The 17,623-nt window shown below is 41.3% G+C and overlaps 1 protein-coding gene across 1 annotated transcript in view; it reads left to right on the forward strand.

Annotated features, from left to right (window-relative positions):
- Positions 1-14,171, forward strand: part of insrb (insulin receptor b) — a 75,138-nt gene extending 60,967 nt beyond the window's left edge. The window contains exons 5-23 of the mRNA XM_061033544.1: positions 1,865-2,004; positions 2,189-2,333; positions 2,445-2,659; positions 3,283-3,409; positions 4,510-4,760; positions 5,111-5,278; positions 5,381-5,579; positions 6,787-6,928; positions 7,202-7,355; positions 7,617-7,765; positions 9,107-9,263; positions 9,673-9,769; positions 9,956-10,023; positions 10,216-10,445; positions 11,075-11,185; positions 11,278-11,440; positions 11,532-11,661; positions 11,759-11,893; positions 12,898-14,171. Of these exons, the coding sequence (XP_060889527.1) occupies positions 1,865-2,004; positions 2,189-2,333; positions 2,445-2,659; positions 3,283-3,409; positions 4,510-4,760; positions 5,111-5,278; positions 5,381-5,579; positions 6,787-6,928; positions 7,202-7,355; positions 7,617-7,765; positions 9,107-9,263; positions 9,673-9,769; positions 9,956-10,023; positions 10,216-10,445; positions 11,075-11,185; positions 11,278-11,440; positions 11,532-11,661; positions 11,759-11,893; positions 12,898-13,252 (3,136 nt within the window). The 3' untranslated portion in view covers positions 13,253-14,171. The remainder of the gene's footprint in view (positions 1-1,864; positions 2,005-2,188; positions 2,334-2,444; positions 2,660-3,282; positions 3,410-4,509; positions 4,761-5,110; positions 5,279-5,380; positions 5,580-6,786; positions 6,929-7,201; positions 7,356-7,616; positions 7,766-9,106; positions 9,264-9,672; positions 9,770-9,955; positions 10,024-10,215; positions 10,446-11,074; positions 11,186-11,277; positions 11,441-11,531; positions 11,662-11,758; positions 11,894-12,897) is intronic.
- The last annotated feature ends 3,452 nt before the right edge of the window (positions 14,172-17,623 follow it).

The raw sequence follows: 17,623 nt of genomic DNA on the forward strand, positions 1-17,623 counted from the left end.
TGTAGAGGGGGATTATTATAAAAGCTGCATAAACATAGAATTAAATCAGGGTGAGCTTGCAAATAGCGGTTCATGCAGAGCTTGCATGGTCCCCGGTGCCGCTGTCAACAACAGCATCCTTTGTTAACTGTTCCCTGTGAACAGGAGCTGCTTTAAAAAAGGTGCTTTTTGATATCATTGTCTCCCCCACTTTGAGTTTTCAAACAATGGTTGGACTTTTTTTATTTTTTTTTATCCATTTAATTACAACATTTAATTCTCATGAGAAAAATCATAACTGAAATGTCTTGCTTCTCTCAGAAATATGGAGGATGGGGAAGACTTCTATTCTGTGGAGGTAGCAAACCACCATTTGAAAGCAGCCTCCAGGTTTATGTCTAAGGTACCGCTTTGCTGTTAGGGATGTTAAGACTAGAGGTGGTATTAAAGAGAGGGATTATGTTCCTTTGAGAAGGCTTAAAAAAAAAACTTTAAAAAAAAACGTGCTCATTTGTGAATGAAGCTTCAGGTCTCTTGTCTCTGTGTGGTGGGCACACGGCTGCTCGCTAGACAAGGCCTGCCCTTTGTGAATGAATTTCCTGAAAGGCTGCACTATCAAAGGCCTCATCGCTGTGTGTGTACAAGTGTGCATGTGTGTTTGTGTGTGTGTATGTGCGAGCGTGTGTGTATGTGATTACGTGCCCAAGCACTTGTTTGCAGGGAGAGAGGATGCCACTCATTGCGCTGAGAGGAAGAAACAGAGGAATGCCTGTTGGGAACTGCAGCTGGTGTTTTACTTGAGTTGTTTTTGTTGTCTATGATTGTGCTCTCTGCGTGCATTGATGCGTGTGTGTGTTGTATGTACGCCAGAAGTAATTGAAGCACAGGATAAGACGGCTCTCTTCCCTCCATCCCAGAGTGTTAATAAAACCAGAGGAGGGCTCAGATGTGAATGAGAGATTACCTAATCTAATTTCCCTCATAAAAGCCTATGGATTCATTCTAGGAAATATAGAGAGAGAACTATACAGATACTTAATTATAAATCTGCTTGATTGTCTCTCATTTGTGTTAATCATTTTGAAGAACCCTGCACTGACTAGTGTTGTTATTTAAACTGTTTCCCACTGTAAAGGAGGTTGTTGTGTGTGGTAAATATCACACTTTAGGCTACAGGTTTGTTTTGGAAAATCTTTATTTCGTGTTTAGAGATGTAGAATAAAGGATGTGCTATGAAATAAGAACACTTAAATCATTTTCTTCAGAGAACAGAGTAGTAGAGAGAATTTAAGATTATCCCTAAATCGATATAAGGCCAGAAGCGTCTCGTATATAACAAACAGGAAGGATTCCCGTTAGTAGCAGCAATGTATGTCAGTTTAAATTCCTCGCAACAGATTCTGCCTTGTTGTTTCAATATGCTATGTCATCTCCGGTCCCTGCCCACGCCACACCAGAACGTCACTGAGCATTCCCGCCTCATACCATTCAATCCTGCTTCATTCCATTTCTGATATCTGCACGCAGAAACATTCATGGTATTTTCTGTACAGCCACCACTTAAGGCTCGCTCGGCTGTGTCACTGTGACTGTCTCAGGGCATCCTGTCAATTTGCTCCGCAGTGTCGGAGATGTGGTGACGTCGACTGATAGCTCTTATGCACATTGCAGCCTCATCTGTTTGGCAGATGTGTCACACACGATAATCTTATTCTGATTAAATGCATATAATGTTCTTGTCTGTGTTGATATGCATCAATAAGGTTCTCCGCCCTCTTGATGGGCCTGTAATAGCTCTTTAAACAACTCATCATGACACACACCTTCACGACATTCATTAAGATGTGGACAGCCCTAATCTGCGTGTGTATGTCTCTCTGTGCAGCTTGACGTGTTCGCCGTGTGCAGGCCTGTGTCCCAAACTGTGTGTTGGAAATAAGACGATCGACTCAGTTACTTCAGCACAGGCTTTGAGAGGCTGCACTGTTCTCCACGGCAACATGATCATCAAGATTCGAGGAGGAAGTGAGTAAAACTACACAACACCACCTGCTATGGGCCTCCTGTCCTGGCTCCTTTTCTATCCTTCACTCAGCTTCTTCACTATGTGTTTTACTCTCCATTACCACTTTGTCTGATCAGTGGAAAATGGAATGTACGTGTTTATCTGTCCACATGGCTACCAGATTAAATGTTTGTATCCTTGCAGATAACATTGCAGCTGAGCTGGAGGCTAGCTTGGGCCAGCTTGAGGAGATTACAGGCTACCTCACTGTTCGAAGAGCCTACGCTCTGGTCTCCCTCTCCTTCCTCCGCAAGCTGCGCATCATCAGGGGGGAGCATCTAGAGGCCGAGTAAATCCTCTTTCTCTTCTTTTTCCTGCTGCGATTCTGGTTTATACATTTATATCAATAGTATTTTTTTACTGTGTGTAATTTATTCTGTCGTCCCATGGTCTCTCTCAGTGTCTACGCCTTCTACGCACTGGACAACCAAAACCTGCGGGAGCTCTGGGACTGGTCCAAGCACAATCTGACCATCCAGCATGGTCGAATGTTCTTCCACTACAACTCCAAGCTTTGCATGTCTGAAATCAAGAAGATGGAGCAGGTGACGGGAACTAAGGACCGCAACCAAAAGAATGATATCGCTGTGCGCAACAACGGGGACCAAGCCTCCTGTAAGTTTACTAAAAAGGATTCCCCTGATCTCATTGATTTGTACATTACATATTGTAGCTACTTAGGGTCAGAGTTGATGTCTCACCTTCACTACATCCTGAATGTTAACACAGGAACAAAATGCACAGTGTTTTTAGTAAATGCCCTGCAGAGGAGCTTTAACAAATAATTGCAGCCAGTATTTCTATATAGAAATAATACTGTTTCTATATAGACAACCAAGGTTTGCAAACATTCCAACGGTAGAAAACTTCAGAAGAAGTGTACTGTGTACATATACAAAGCCCCTCCAGCTGCTGCACTACATCACTACATCACTTTACTCAATTGACTGTAGGTCCTCTTGCCCTCTTAATTCAAATACACTTAGTGCAGCTGCTGTAACTGAAAATAAATTAATAGAAAAATGTAACAATAAGCCTGATACCAGAAGAGACTCAACATCAGAAGACTCAAATCAGATTAAATAAGAAAAAGCCATAAAAAAACACTTAAAGACATCTTACTCAATGTGATGTGTCACTTTACTTTTTTCCCCCCGATATATGTGATTTTATGTTTCTCCAAGTATGATACCCTTTTCCAAAAGCATGTGCTGACCACTGTCTGTTTAATCCATCAGGTGAGACCAAGCTTCTGAACTTCACCGTCATCAAAACCTCATCGAATATGATTATGTTGAGGTGGGAGGCTTTTTGGCCCTTAGACTTCAGAGACCTGCTGGGCTTTATGGTTCTCTACAAAGAAGCGTAAGTGTCTATTCATTTGACTTTCAAAAACACATCAAAGTTCATTAACATACAAAACTTTTGAAATAAGTCACAACATGCAGGAAAACAAAGTTTACCTTGCTCTATCTATCTGGAGAATATTACTCTGAATATTATTGAATCAAGAGATTCTGATTCAGTCGTTTTTATGGGTCCTGTTCTTACCTGCTTCAATCAGTCTTCTCTCTGAGGTTCTCCAAGGCTCAACACTTGGACCTTTGACTTTTTCATTTCTAATCTCAGTCATATGGGGATAAAATCCAACTAATTCTTATGATCTTAGTACAGTTAAAGTAGGTTCAACAAGCTTTTAAATCAATACCAACTACTTACTGCTAGAAGTCTTTTACAGCTGAATAAAGACAACATGTAGATAAACAGCATGTCTTCATACCTGTACTCTCTGTCTCTGGAGTACAATTACCAGGTCTGGTCAGACTGTTTTGGACTCAGAAAGTATGTCAGTAACTAAACCAGTTTGCCCTTCATTTATCCCTTTGCAAACATTTGTGGGAATCATATTTCAAGTCAACCGTGTGAGGCTGCTTTCATGCATTTTATTGAACCTGTTACAATTTCAATAAACTTTTCTTACTGCATTACCAAGACAAACGATAGGAAGCCTCCAGCTCTTTCAGGCCTCACACATACACAAAAAAAACAACACTTCCTCAAACCCTTCAGTGACTCCCAGTGTGATACAGAACCACCAACATAAAATGTCCTTTTGAAAGCCAATAAATTAAGTGACTCTCCAGTATATTTCTAACTTGCTCACTAAAAATTAGCTGCTCACAGCCTTTAGTTCATTAGAAGTTTTATGTTGTATTTTGTTTATTAGAATCTGATGTCACCTTTTTTTGAACTTCAACTTTGTTTGTCCCTGAAAGTTATGCAGTTAAAAAGACATAGAAAAATAAGTCACTTGTTGCTGTTTGCATTGTAATGTTAAGCATTTTGAGTATACCTGTGCATAAGTCCTATCATTATTAAATGACCATTGATGCTGCTCATTGTTCATTTAACAATTGAACCTGATGATTGATTCATTCTAAAATCTTTCCATCCATGTGCTGCAGTCCGTACAGGAATGTGACAGAGTTCGATGGACAGGACGCATGTGGCTCTAACAGCTGGGCGATCGCTGATGTTGACCCTCCACCCCGTAACACGGAAAGCAAAAAGGCGGACGACCCCGGGCATCTGATCCGCTCTTTGAACCCCTGGACTCAGTACGCCATCATGGTGAAAACCCAACTGTCTGCGTCTGACGAGCACCAGGTTCATGGCGCCAAGAGTGAGATCATCTATGTCCGCACCAACGCCACAAGTGAGTTACACCACTTCAGGAAACACACAGATTTTTCTATTCTTTTAATGTGTGTTCTGTAGAAAATCACTATTATTTTAGTGTTTGTGCAGCGTTGACGGTGTTCTGTTCTGTATACACTGGCATTTATTTGATAGGCTGCTACAGTTCCTGGCTGGATAACATAAAATTTAAGAAGTTGGCAAAACTTCAGACTAGTTCAACTGTATTACTACACAACCCTGTTTTCATTCATTCACAAATAGGCCTGATTCATATTTTCACAACATTGGACCAACACCTTTGGTCCAATGTTATAGGACTAATGAAACTCTGACCAATGTCTCGCTTTCTTCCTTTGTCCTTCTCAGAGCCCTCTGTGCCTCTGGACCCCATCTCCTCCTCAAACTCCTCTTCTCAAATCATCCTGAAGTGGAAGCCCCCTACCAGCCCCAATGGCAACATCACCCACTACCGGGTCATCTGCCGTAAGCAGCCTGAGGACAGCGACCTCTACAAGTTCGACTACTGTCTCCAAGGTATTCACAGTCTGCCTCACTTCAGTCTACCAAACAAAGCAGCTGCTGCTCTCTGCACATTTGATTGTCTGACTTTGCCTCACACCTATTTCTATCGCTCAGGAATGAAGGTGCCGTCGCGCACGCCGACCCACCTGGACAGCGAGGATGAGCAGAAGTGGAACCACACAGATGAGCCCACCTCAGGGGGGGGCTGCTGCGCTTGCCCCAAGACGGACATCCAGCTAAAGAAAGAGCAGGAGGAGATAGAGTACCGGAAGACCTTCGAGAACTACCTCCACAATGAAGTCTTTGAGAGCAGGTACACATCCCAGTATCATTTAACTACAATGTTTCTGTGTTCTCAACAGATATGCACTGTTTTGATAGATCACTCACCCCCTTGAACTTCTTAGTGATTCTACATGTTTTGTTGTAGTCAGACACTGCACATAACAATAACCAAAATATAATCTTAAGAGTGTTAACAGTAGCCAAGCAAACACTGAAGGGAGCTTCTTTATGTTGTGACTGTGTAGCAGTCACCCTCGAGCCCCTCTATCTAACCAGACTAGATCCCTCACCTTTTGTTCTACACAATAAGATGTGCGTCTAAACTCTGTGCCAACTCTTTCCCGTCCATCCCTGTCTGCCACCACTGTGTGTGGTGTTTATGCAAACCCTTGTTTTTCTACAGGACACGACTGTGGGGGGCTTAAGGTGGGAGGTTCTGATTGTCTAGACCCTGGTGCCTCCTACCCTCTCCCGTACACAACCACATGCACGCGCCCACGTACACACACACACACACACACAAACACCCACACTCTCTCCCTCTGGTTCCCTAGGGGAGTGATTACTGTGCCCATTATCATTCATGCCAGTCAGGGGTGCAGTCATGCAGACTGCCATTTGGATACACACAAACACTCAAACTCTCACAAACCCCAGCTGCATTTTGAACCCATGGACCAAGGTCAGCTGCACATACTGAGGTGCACGGAGAACTCCTCGTGCTTTCTTTTTCCATCACGCAAAGGGATGCAGGAAGTGTTGTTATGTTTCTCCTCCTACCTGAACAAGTGCTGGTTCAATGTTTACTCAGTGCTCCACTTCCTGACAGTGAAGAAGAGGCTCAGGGTAAAGGGCACTACTTCTCAAGGACACTTAATGTGATCATTTTGTAAGGAAGGGTTTTCTTATTTATAGACTTTGATTCTCTCTGTCCTCACGCAGAGGTGCACTGCAGATCTTCTTTGTCTTCATTAGTTAAAGTTCACAGCCTTTGTTGTGCGCTCACACTTCTTATCACTGACACTGAAGTGGACTTGCTCATTGGCACCACCCAGTGGGGAGGGCCAGTAGCTCTGCCAGTATGACAGGAGCTGGTATTGTAGACAAATGTCATGCAGTCAGATTTGCTTCACTCTGTTAATATTACGTTTAGAGTACGCTCCATATGCCATGTGTCAGTGTGTAGTTCACACTAAATGCCTCTATCTTTAGACTAACTAACGTTGTTTCTACAGACCATCTCGTCGAAGGCGCTCGGTTGGAGTTGCGAACGCCACCCAAAACTCTCTCTTCCTCACCACAATTGCAAGTCTGCCATCATTCGACTCCAGCACAGCCAGCCCTGAAGATGAAGACCAAGAAGATGAGGGATCAAAGGTCTCAAACGTTTACATTTTGATCATCATTTATTTGCAGACATGGATTCTGTTTGTAGAAAAAAATGGTATTCATAGTTTGCTGCCAGTTATTTCAAACTTGGAGCTATGAGAAGAATATGTAAATACTGTTAGTTGTTTACAGGTTGCACAAAGCCTTTCTTTTGTGTTCAAAAAACATTTCTCTTGTAAATTTATATGATTGGAATGTAACCTTAACTTTTGTCTGGCTCTTGCTGTCTGAGTAATTTGATCTTTTGTCTTCTCTGCTCAGGTGGAGCTGAAAGTGATCTCAAAGGAGACAACGGTCATCTCCAACCTGCACCACTTCACCAGCTATAAGATAGAGATCATGGCGTGCAACCATGCGACGGATTTCAAACGCTGCAGCATGGCTACTTATGTCAGTGCTAGGACTATGCCAGAGGGTAAGAAAAACTACACAGCTTTCATAAACACAGAGTTTATTAGCAGTTAGGAATGCAGCAGTCAAATTCAAAGTTATGCAAAACACTCATATGACGGTTTTAATATTCTGTACAGTCATTTTGGCAGCTGAGTTACTATCTATGTTGTGACAGAACTATAAGAGCCTTCACATTAAGATATTTAGTTCAAAGTAAGGCTCAAGTAAGTGCTCAAATAATACAGATGTTCTAAGTGGATTTCTTTCTGTCTTGTACCCACAGAGAAAGCAGATGACATCCCAGGCCCTGTGACCCATGAGATAGTGACGGCTGAGCCTCCCTATGTGATGATTAAATGGAACACACCTAATTCACCAAATGGCCTCATCATCATGTATGAGGTGTTCTACAGGAGGGTCGGGGACTCGGAGGTCAGTTTAAAGTATCATTGAGTGTTAGGAAAACAGGGCAAAAGGTGTTTGTGTGGGGGGCGGGGTGATGCTTAATTTTTACCGACACTGAAAAAGACAAAGAGCCGAGGGAGGGATAGACCAAGCAGAAGAGATCTTGATATGGGATAAGTGAGTAAACTCTGGGAAACGCAGGAAAGAAAGCAAAAGGTTTGTGTCACACACTCCAATCTAGTCTGCTCTTTATAAAGAGAGAGGAACAAATGAAGTATTTATTAACAAACCTCCTAATGCTCCCAATGTACGTATGTGTGTGTGTGTGTTAGTGGGTTTGCATATTATTATTTTCATGTGTTCGGTGAGGATCAGTAACACTGTGAATGTAAGTGTGTTGTTGTTGTTGTTGTTTACTTGCTGTAAATGAGAATTCATCTCTCATTGCTATTCATTGCTGCACCGCCTGACCCCAGGAGCCAGTAGCAGCTCTGTTACCATAGTGACAGAGGTAGGAAGGAAGAGTAGAATGCAGTGGCAGAGATGGACGGGCATCTCCGACGACATCTCCAGTGTACTACACTGCACTGAAAACACACCATTCACTCTCATCCTTCAGCGTGAACAAAGTCTACTGGCTTTATTTTAAATGATGTTTACAGTACTCCAGAAGGTCAAGTTAATCATTTTTTATAGATTTTAACTGACTGACAATTCATCAATATGCTAAAAGATGTCAATTTGCACCCTGCCTATCCAAAAAACCTAATTTATGTTTTTTGTGGATACGCAATATAAATCTTTTCTTTCTGATTCAACCTTCCAATACTGGTTATTATTGATTGATTCACATCCTGAGGAAGGTAGAAGTGATACCTCAAATAATGCACTGGTGCAATAGATTCACAGACTTCAGTGTTGTTTAAATTGTGATCTTTTATTTTTACTGGTGTTACATCCTGTCCCCTAAGGTTTACATTCTGAAACACATGCTGCATTGTTACACATATTCTGCTTTAAAATAAATCCATTTAGAAGACATAGAACTGTTTTTTTTATTGTCCTTTCCTTTGTAGTTTACAAACATGTAGTCAGATCTACAACACGGAATAAGAGCTTAAAAATAGTTTTGCTAACTCGGTAGGTGATTTGTCAGGACCATGCCTGGTGATTCTGACGTTTTATGCAAAGCAATGAGTGTTCTCAAAAACATGCTCTGTCCAGAGAGAAATATCTGTGAACTTTGCCCTCAAAGTTTGAAGTTTTTGAAGTTGATTCATGTATCAGTGGTAAATCATCACTTCATGTTCTTGATCTTTAATGATCTCTCATGCAGCTTCTTTTTTTTCTTCTTTTTTTTTTTCACAGGTTCACATAACTTGTGTGTCCCGGCCGGCCTACCTTAAGTCAGGTGGCACCAAGCTCTCACTTGTGCAGCCTGGAAACTACAGCGTGAAGGTCCGCGCCACCTCTTTGGCAGGAAACGGCTCCTTTACAGATACCACTTACTTCTTCATGCCTAACCGTAAGACTGGTGGGGGCGGGGCTTTATATCTGACATAGAACTTCACACCCGTCATTGATTATTCAGAGTCATCTGGTCATCCATAAAACTGCTCCCCACATTGATGCCATTTCCTCTTTGAATGTTTTAGCAAGCTAGGTCCAAACAAGCCAATTAATTAAAAGATCTAAAATGTTATGTTTTCATTGCAACAAACTCTTTATCATTTGTTTCAAAGTCAATTCAATTGAATATCTTGAAAATAAACAAACATGCACATTTTCTAGAGCTTCATTAAGATTACTTGTCACTTATATATTTAAAAACAAAGTTCTCGAGTTTTTTTTAATTGTTTTACAAAAAATTTTCTGTCGTCCACACTCTGCGTCTTTCAAGTGTACTGACCTGTTACCCCTGCGTTTTATTACAGCTGACCCAGGTTTGATTTGGATAGTCATCGGCCCGGTCATCTGCTTCATCCTGCTGCTGTTCGTGGGAGGAGGAGTCTTTGTGATCTTAAAGAAGAAGTGAGCTATTTGTTTGCTTAAAACATGCATGTCACGATATATGACACCAGTGAGGGAATGGTGTTTATTCATTTTGCAAAGCAGTAGTTGGATTGGAAGTAGAGGATGTTTATTTTGAAGACGTTGACCGTGAGGTCTAAACAGACAGGAGAAAGTTCAATAATGTCATTCTTTGGTTGTTTATAGGCAAACAGAGGGCCCAACAGGACCCCTTATCGCCTCCTCAAACCCTGAGTACCTCAGTGCCAATGACGGTAAGAAGAGTATCATGAAAAAAAAACACTGCTATGTTTAGGAAAATCAACACATTGTGCTTTTAAAGCATAAGCTCGGAAGATAAAAGGAAGAAAAAAATTAACTGTTTTAAAAAAATTAAAAGACAAAATGCTGCCTCATGAGGATTTGTGAAAATAATCCTAATCATAACATTGACTTTATTTGTGTAGTGTACGTTCCTGATGAGTGGGAGGTCCCCCGAGAGAAGATCCAGGTGCTCAGAGAGCTGGGTCAGGGCACCTTTGGCATGGTGTACGAGGGCATCGCCAAGGACATCATAAAAGGAGACCCGGATACACACGTAGCCGTTAAGACGGTCAATGAATCAGCCAGCCTGCGTGAGAGGATCGAGTTCCTCAACGAAGCCTCTGTGATGAAGGCTTTCAGCTGTCACCATGTGGTACGACAACCTCCAAACAGTTTTTACACCGCTTCATGACTGACTCACAAATACCAGCCTGTGAACGGCAGTGTATCACAGCTTCCCATCATGTAGTCCAACCCAGCATGAACATGTGACTCATACATTCAAAGCTTGTTTAATGTGTTGGGGAAGCCATATTGACACACAGTTTGACTTGGGAAAAAAAAACTTTTAACTCAATTATATCTTATGAAGCAACCTACTGAGCACCGATTGATCTGCCATGTGTCTTTCTGTCATGTCCAGAAATCACATTGTGGGCTCTCTTTATTAGTTTAATAACAAAAAGAGGGAGGATTTTTATAAATATGTAATCTTGGTTGCGTGGTTAACAATAAGAGTTTTTTTAAGATGGGGTAATACCTTACCCATACTGTAGTGAAATACTGAAATGATATACATTTTTAAACCTTCACCAGTATTTATAAAGTATTAACAGCTTGGGGATTGTACTCCTTTTTGTCCCACCTGTACTAATGTGACAATTTCACAGACTTAAATAGATGAATACTCATTTAGAACATGTTTGTCTTCTTTCCTTGTCCGCCAGTGCATGTGTTAATATCATGAGGTGCATCATGTATCCTTGTCTTCTCTTCCTGTAGGTGCGTCTGCTAGGTGTGGTTTCCAAAGGTCAGCCCAGCCTGGTGGTGATGGAGCTGATGACCCACGGTGACCTAAAGAGCTACCTGCGTAGTCTAAGGCCTGACTCTGAGGTAAGTCTCTGCGTTCTAAAAAAAAATCTACCTGAGTGGAGGTCATCATTACCACCAATTTCAATTCTGTTGTGTTTTTTTTTTTTTCGCAGAACAACCCGACAGGCCGTCCTCCTCCTACGCTGAAGGACATGATCCAGATGGCAGCAGAGATTGCAGACGGCATGGCGTACCTCAATGCCAAGAAGTTTGTGCACAGAGACCTGGCAGCCAGGAACTGCATGGTGGCAGAAGACTATACCGTCAAGATTGGAGGTACTGCACTGAATGTGGTTTAATGTTTTATTAAGTTAGACTGTTTGCTAACAGTTAAAATTGACTCACTTCTTTTCTCTTTCTCAAAAAGACTTTGGTATGACCCGAGACATTTACGAGACTGACTACTACCGTAAAGGAGGGAAGGGTCTGCTCCCGGTCAGGTGGATGGCTCCAGAGTCTCTGAAGGACGGAGTCTTCACTGCCCACTCTGACTGCTGGCAAGTCGCACCTCAGCAGTTGTTGACTGCTTCCTGCAATGCTGCATTACATTACTGGTGCACTAAATAACGTGTGCTTGTTTGTGTGTGTGTGCAGGTCGTTTGGCGTTGTGCTGTGGGAGATCAGCACGCTAGCAGAGCAGCCTTACCAGGGTTTATCCAACGAACAGGTTCTAAAGTTCGTGATGGATGGAGGATACTTAGACCGGCCGGAGAATTCCCCCGAGAGGATGTGAGTAAATACAGAAACCCAGTTCAGCAGTATTTTACTCAAAGTGCCATGGAGCATCAAGAATCCCCAGAGGATAGATGCTCTAAGTCTGATGGTTCACAAAATCTTGATTGACGTTTAAAATACCACTATAGTATTTAGGAAATCTAAATATCGTTGGATATCCAAATGAAATGTTTCACCATAAAAAACACAAAATAGGTTTTTTGTTTGCACCATCATGAGTTAAAATGTGTTTTAACAACATGATAAGCTGAGAGTCAGTGCTACAGTCAAGCATAATTAAATGATGTTTAAGTGATTGGTCACTTTTTTTACTAATTCATCATCAGAGGCATTTCAATAGATTGTCTAAAGAACAAACCCTCATTAACAGCATTTCTTAGTGCAGTCAACTTGTTACGAGCTATATGGCAAATAACACGACCATAATCATGGTGCATTGTTTTGTTTGGCCAATGAATTAAATCAATTTATATCAATAAATATAATACATAAAGCTAATGCAACAATTTGCTAGCTTTTCACACACAAAACTACAAGCAGAGGTTATTAAGTCACTACATTTAGTCTGCATAAGAAACAAAGGATTTGCAAACGTCTTGCCCTCAGTAGTCAAGTACTAAATTAACAAGAAGCACAGTATTTTCCCTGATTTTGAAGATACACCTGCCGTTTACTGAGCATTACCCTTTCAAAATAAAAATGTTATTAAAAAAAACCAAAAAACATTTATTTTATGGGTAATTTTAGAAATTAAATTAGATAAATTTCTTAAATAAATAACACAAACAACTGATTGTTTGGGTATTTTTACTGGGCTTTTTTGCTGCCTTGTATCCTGCCTAGATAAAGTGACAGACAGTGTGTCACATGATGACTTACATTGAAATTCCAGATAAAACCAGGGAGCCGAGTGCTATACTGAATAAAAAAAGACAAGTAGATAGGACTCAGGAATTTTCCACATGTTAAGGTTTTGTGTTCTTTCTTTGCTCTGCCAGGCACAGCCTAATGCAGATGTGCTGGCAGTACAACCCCAAGATGCGACCGATGTTCCATGAGATCATCGAGATGCTGCGGGAGGACTTGCACCCATCTTTCCAGGAGTTGTCCTTTTTCTACAGCGAGGAGAACAAAGTCCCAGAGACAGAGGAGTTTGATCTAGACCTGGACAACATGGAGAGCATCCCTCTGGACCCGTCTTCTTACTCGCAGAGAGAGGAGAGCTTAGGCAGGGACAGCGGGCCCTCGGTGGCCCTAAGGGGGAACTATGAGGAACATGTCCCCTACACACACATGAACGGTGGCAAGAAAAACGGACGAATCTTATCGTTGCCCAGATCCAGCCCTTCCTAACATTTCCTGTTTCCTAGAAGAACTTGTTTAAACTTATCCCCTTCCACTTCCCATCCTTCTTTCTCTTCCAGTCCATTTCTTTCTGTATCCTTCATGTTCCTCGCATCATTTTCTAATGATTGATTATTCTTAGAGAACCCGTCAAAAAACAACAACACAGATCTCAGGACTTTTTATTTTCTTTCTCACAGCTGCCGACACACAGGCAAGCAAGGGATGTAAACATGTTGTAACACTTTTTTTTTTACTTCCTCCACAACACATCGGATTTTCTATTACAATATTACCAATCTATTGTTTTTCACTAATGCCACGTTTCCAGGACTCCTTGTGAGGGAAACATTTAAAGAAAAAGAAAAACTGTGAACACAACAAACCTTAGACAACCAAGATGGCTGCTTATGCTCAACCTCCTCAAGACTTGTCCCCTCTTTTTCTCCCCATCATCAATCTGCATTTCCACATCTCTCTGCTTTGTGTTTGTTTCTCCAAGTGAAATCTTGTTACTCAGATAGTGGCCTTTTTGTACGTGGCCTATAAACAAAGACAAGTGTCTACAGCGCTTATACTAATTTCCTTTTTTGAACAATGACTTAATCAGTTTGGAACGGTGGGATGACTTGCAAAGACTTGATCCTAGAACAAACATCTATTCCTAGAGGAATGTTTTCTTTTTTCCTTTTTTTTTGTTCTGCAGAATTCCAAACTACACACAGATTCATCGGGTGTTTGGTGAATAGTTTTTAATTTATTTGCTTTTATTGTTGTTTTCTCTTTTCTTCTCTTCTTTCTCAGTTTTATTTCTGTGTCCTCACTATATGGCTGAAGGATATTTAAACAGTTAAGAATTGGACAAAGGAGTTCCTCAGACTGACCAATAGCTGCTGCTTTGATATATTTTAGTGGGTATAGAATATATTTAAATGAATATAATATATATAGTATATATGGAATATTGGTGTTTTAAGTACCAATATTTGATATATAATATATGACATATTGATGTTTTGTAAATATTTGTGTGTGTTGGCCATATTTGTAATATTTTTCATCAGAAGCTTTGCTGGTATTTTTGTTTTGCCAGTTTTTTTTTTTCTTTCTGGTTTTTTAAATTTTCGTAATTTTATAGCCCCAACAATCACACTAATCTACCATCAGTGCTCTCTGTGTCTTAGGCCTCCAAAGCCCTCAGATATTGTCAACTGACTGCATCCTTTTCTATAAACCTCGCCCCACTGAGAGCTTTCAGCATTTGGAGGCACCTTAACTACAACATCGACAGGAAGTTTAAAAATGGAATAACCAAAAAAAAGCTATATAAAATGGGAAAGAGGTCTTTCTAGGTAGAAGTGCACCTGATGAGTGTTAGTCTGCTGTCGCTCTCTCTCTCTTTCGCTCTCTCTCTCTCTCTGGTCGGGTCACGCGGGAGGTTTTTATGTGTCTGTTATTGCTGGTTTATTGCGTCTTTCACGTGATTGTTGTGAACTCTCCGAGAGGTTAGAGAGTGTGGAAAGCTTTGTCCTGGCCTGGTGAATGTACTTTTGTGTGTTAGTGTAACAGTTATGGCTTATCAGTTGTGTGTGTGTGTGTGTGTGTGTGTGGGGGGGGGGCGCTTGGGGTCACAGCTGGGTGGGGGAAATTAACACCTAAGCCCTAAGCAAAGTGCAGGTGCAGTGGACAATTTGCTCTTTATTATAAAAGCCTTCTTCAGTTAAATCAGAGAGCAGTAGCATTCCCTTCCCGTCTGACCTGAAATCTACCTTTAAGATGGTTGCTTTTCTTTCATTTAACACGTAATGTTCTCCTCTCCCTGTTAGAGCTCTCCTCTGCACCACACACACCTCCTGCACACTCTCCCCTACTCAGCTCTTCCCATTGGCTGCTGAGCTCACTGCTCAAAATCAGGCTGCTGGAAATTTCCACGTTTTGTGGTCGAGGGGTGGAGAGATGTAGAAAGGGCTGGAGAAATATACGGAAAGTTCCAACTGTGTTCAGTCCACAGCAGGTAGTGAAGTGAGAGAGAAATGGGGACATTCTCTCTCTCTGTGTCTCTCTATCTTTCAGTGCGTCTGAGAGAGAGGGAGTGTGTGAGCGATTGTTAATCCTATTATTTTCTCTGCCATCACATGCAGTAAGGCAGTCAGGACACAGTGTGCAGCAGCTATTTCACTCAGGTCTGACATTACGGGGTTATGTTGGAACTCCTTGTTCCTTCATATCCTCTGTTTTTTCGCCTGACTGCTCGTAAAGCTGATGCCATCAACACACACCATCAGAGTCAGAATAAACACACAAAAGGCTTTGTTTTTTTCTTCTTCAATCTTAAGTTTGTCCCTCCCTCTGGGAATGAGAAACATTCCTGTTATCTGTACCCTTACTCATCGTCCTCAATCTTATTTTGACAACGACAAAGGTCCTTCATTCAGAGTCACACAGCAGATATTCTCCTCTCACTGTCTAACCACAGCATTCAATGACGTGGGAAGTGAAATATGGCATATGACATGTAGAGATGAACCTTTTTCTTTTTCTTTTTTTTTCATTTCTGGACACACAGAACCATGAGGTTGCCAATCTATCCGAGCAGCGCTCAGCATGTATAGTTTAGCCAAAATGTCGGCAGCTTTCTGTCAACAAGGAGAATCCACAGAATCAGAGAAAGCAGAGAAGCTGCCTCCATACTATAACAGTGCCTTCTCCAACCCAGAGCCACGTCCAGACTAGCTGCATTGGCTAGTAAAACACGCGCACACACACAAACATAGAAAGGCCTCTATGCTCTCTCTGTATTTTTTTCACAAGGCAAGAGACACAAAAAAAAAATCCAAGCTGCATCTGCATTTGTGTTTGTAGGGTGTGTCCCTCGCTGTAGGAGAAGTCATCCCTGTTGGCTGTATTGGTTGATTTTCTTCTTTAACTTTTTTTAAATTTTATCTGGGCTTGTTTGCCAGCGTAAGGTTTGAACGTTTATGTTCTCCCTGTGCTCGTGCAGTGACACTGCAGAGCGGCCAGAGTCTGAGCTGTTGGCACTTAGAGGCGCCTGAGGTTATGATGTAGATTTTAAGCTAATTATTCCAAGGAGTTACAATCTTTGGGCTTTTGTACTTTGTAAATAATCTGTGACATAGTTTGGAAAATAAAAGCAGAAAAAAAGATTTATAGAAAAAAAAAAAAGAAAAAATGACGATGCCCGTCAGTTCGCATACATGACAGAAAAATGGTGTAACTTAGCTGTGTCAAACTTCCATACGATATACTTAGTCTCGATCTTAAAAGTACACTGTTTTAGTACGTCTTTAATCTTCCAGTCAAACACACTACATAGTCAACATAGACTCAGTATTTAGTATGGAAATAGGACACAGCTCTCGTCTCCACCTCGACCTAGGTTGCTTATCTTGTGGTGGTCTTCACACGCATATGCAATTTTTAATTACGATGGTGCCCATATCTTTGAAATACCAGATATTTATTTTATTATGATCATTGTCATTGTGTAAGAAGAACACAGTTAGCTTTTTAGTCACGCATTTTTAAGGTGTTTTGAGAGTGAAGCGATGTAAACGTTTGTTATTGTACAGGTGTAGTAGCTGGTGGGTGAGCAGCAGGAGTGCTAGTTAGTTCATTTCTTAGTTTTGAAATGTTGTTGTCTTTGTGTTTGGCCAGAGTCTACCTCAGTGCATATGGAGGAATCAGTCTAAAGAGCCTAAATATTCCCCCAGTCAGTCACTTAATATATCCCATCATGACAAATATCACCTTATCAAACATTACCAACACTGCTGATCAATTCCTTTCACCTGTGGTATCATCTAAACCCCTCCTTCCTCCTTGTTTCATTCGTTTTTTCTTCTTCTTTTGCCCCAGAGGGAAGCTTTCAATGACCCCTGGAAGAAGTGGAAATTATTTGGAGCAAGACTCCTAAAATTTGGTCCGCTTCTGTTTGAAATGGCTTGATTTTTAAAGCTCATTTCCTGTCAGATGTGACAGGTTTCAGAAACAACTTTCAGGATACACAATCAGTATCCCTCTCGTTATCTGGTTTGTTGGTTGTTGGTTGGTCGGATGTTTTTACTGCTGACAAATAGCCCTCTAACAGGGATACCTTGAACCTTATCATTTTTAGCCCTGGCCCTTATAATAATATGAATAATACATTAGTAGAGAAATTAGGCAGTAAATTGACTTCCTCTACAAAGTGTATTTGTATTGTTTATAAAATGACTCACAAGAGGCTTCCCCCCTGGGCACTGGAAGAAGCAGAGTAGCGTTAGGCTTTGTATTCCCCTTCTCCAAATACACGATTGTGCTTAAAGTGTAGCGGTTCAACTGTATTTCTGGCATGAGTATCCTTACTCTCACTGCATATCT

Source organism: Labrus mixtus, chromosome 3 (assembly GCF_963584025.1).
Source record: "Labrus mixtus chromosome 3, fLabMix1.1, whole genome shotgun sequence".
NCBI lineage: Eukaryota > Metazoa > Chordata > Actinopteri > Labriformes > Labridae > Labrus > Labrus mixtus.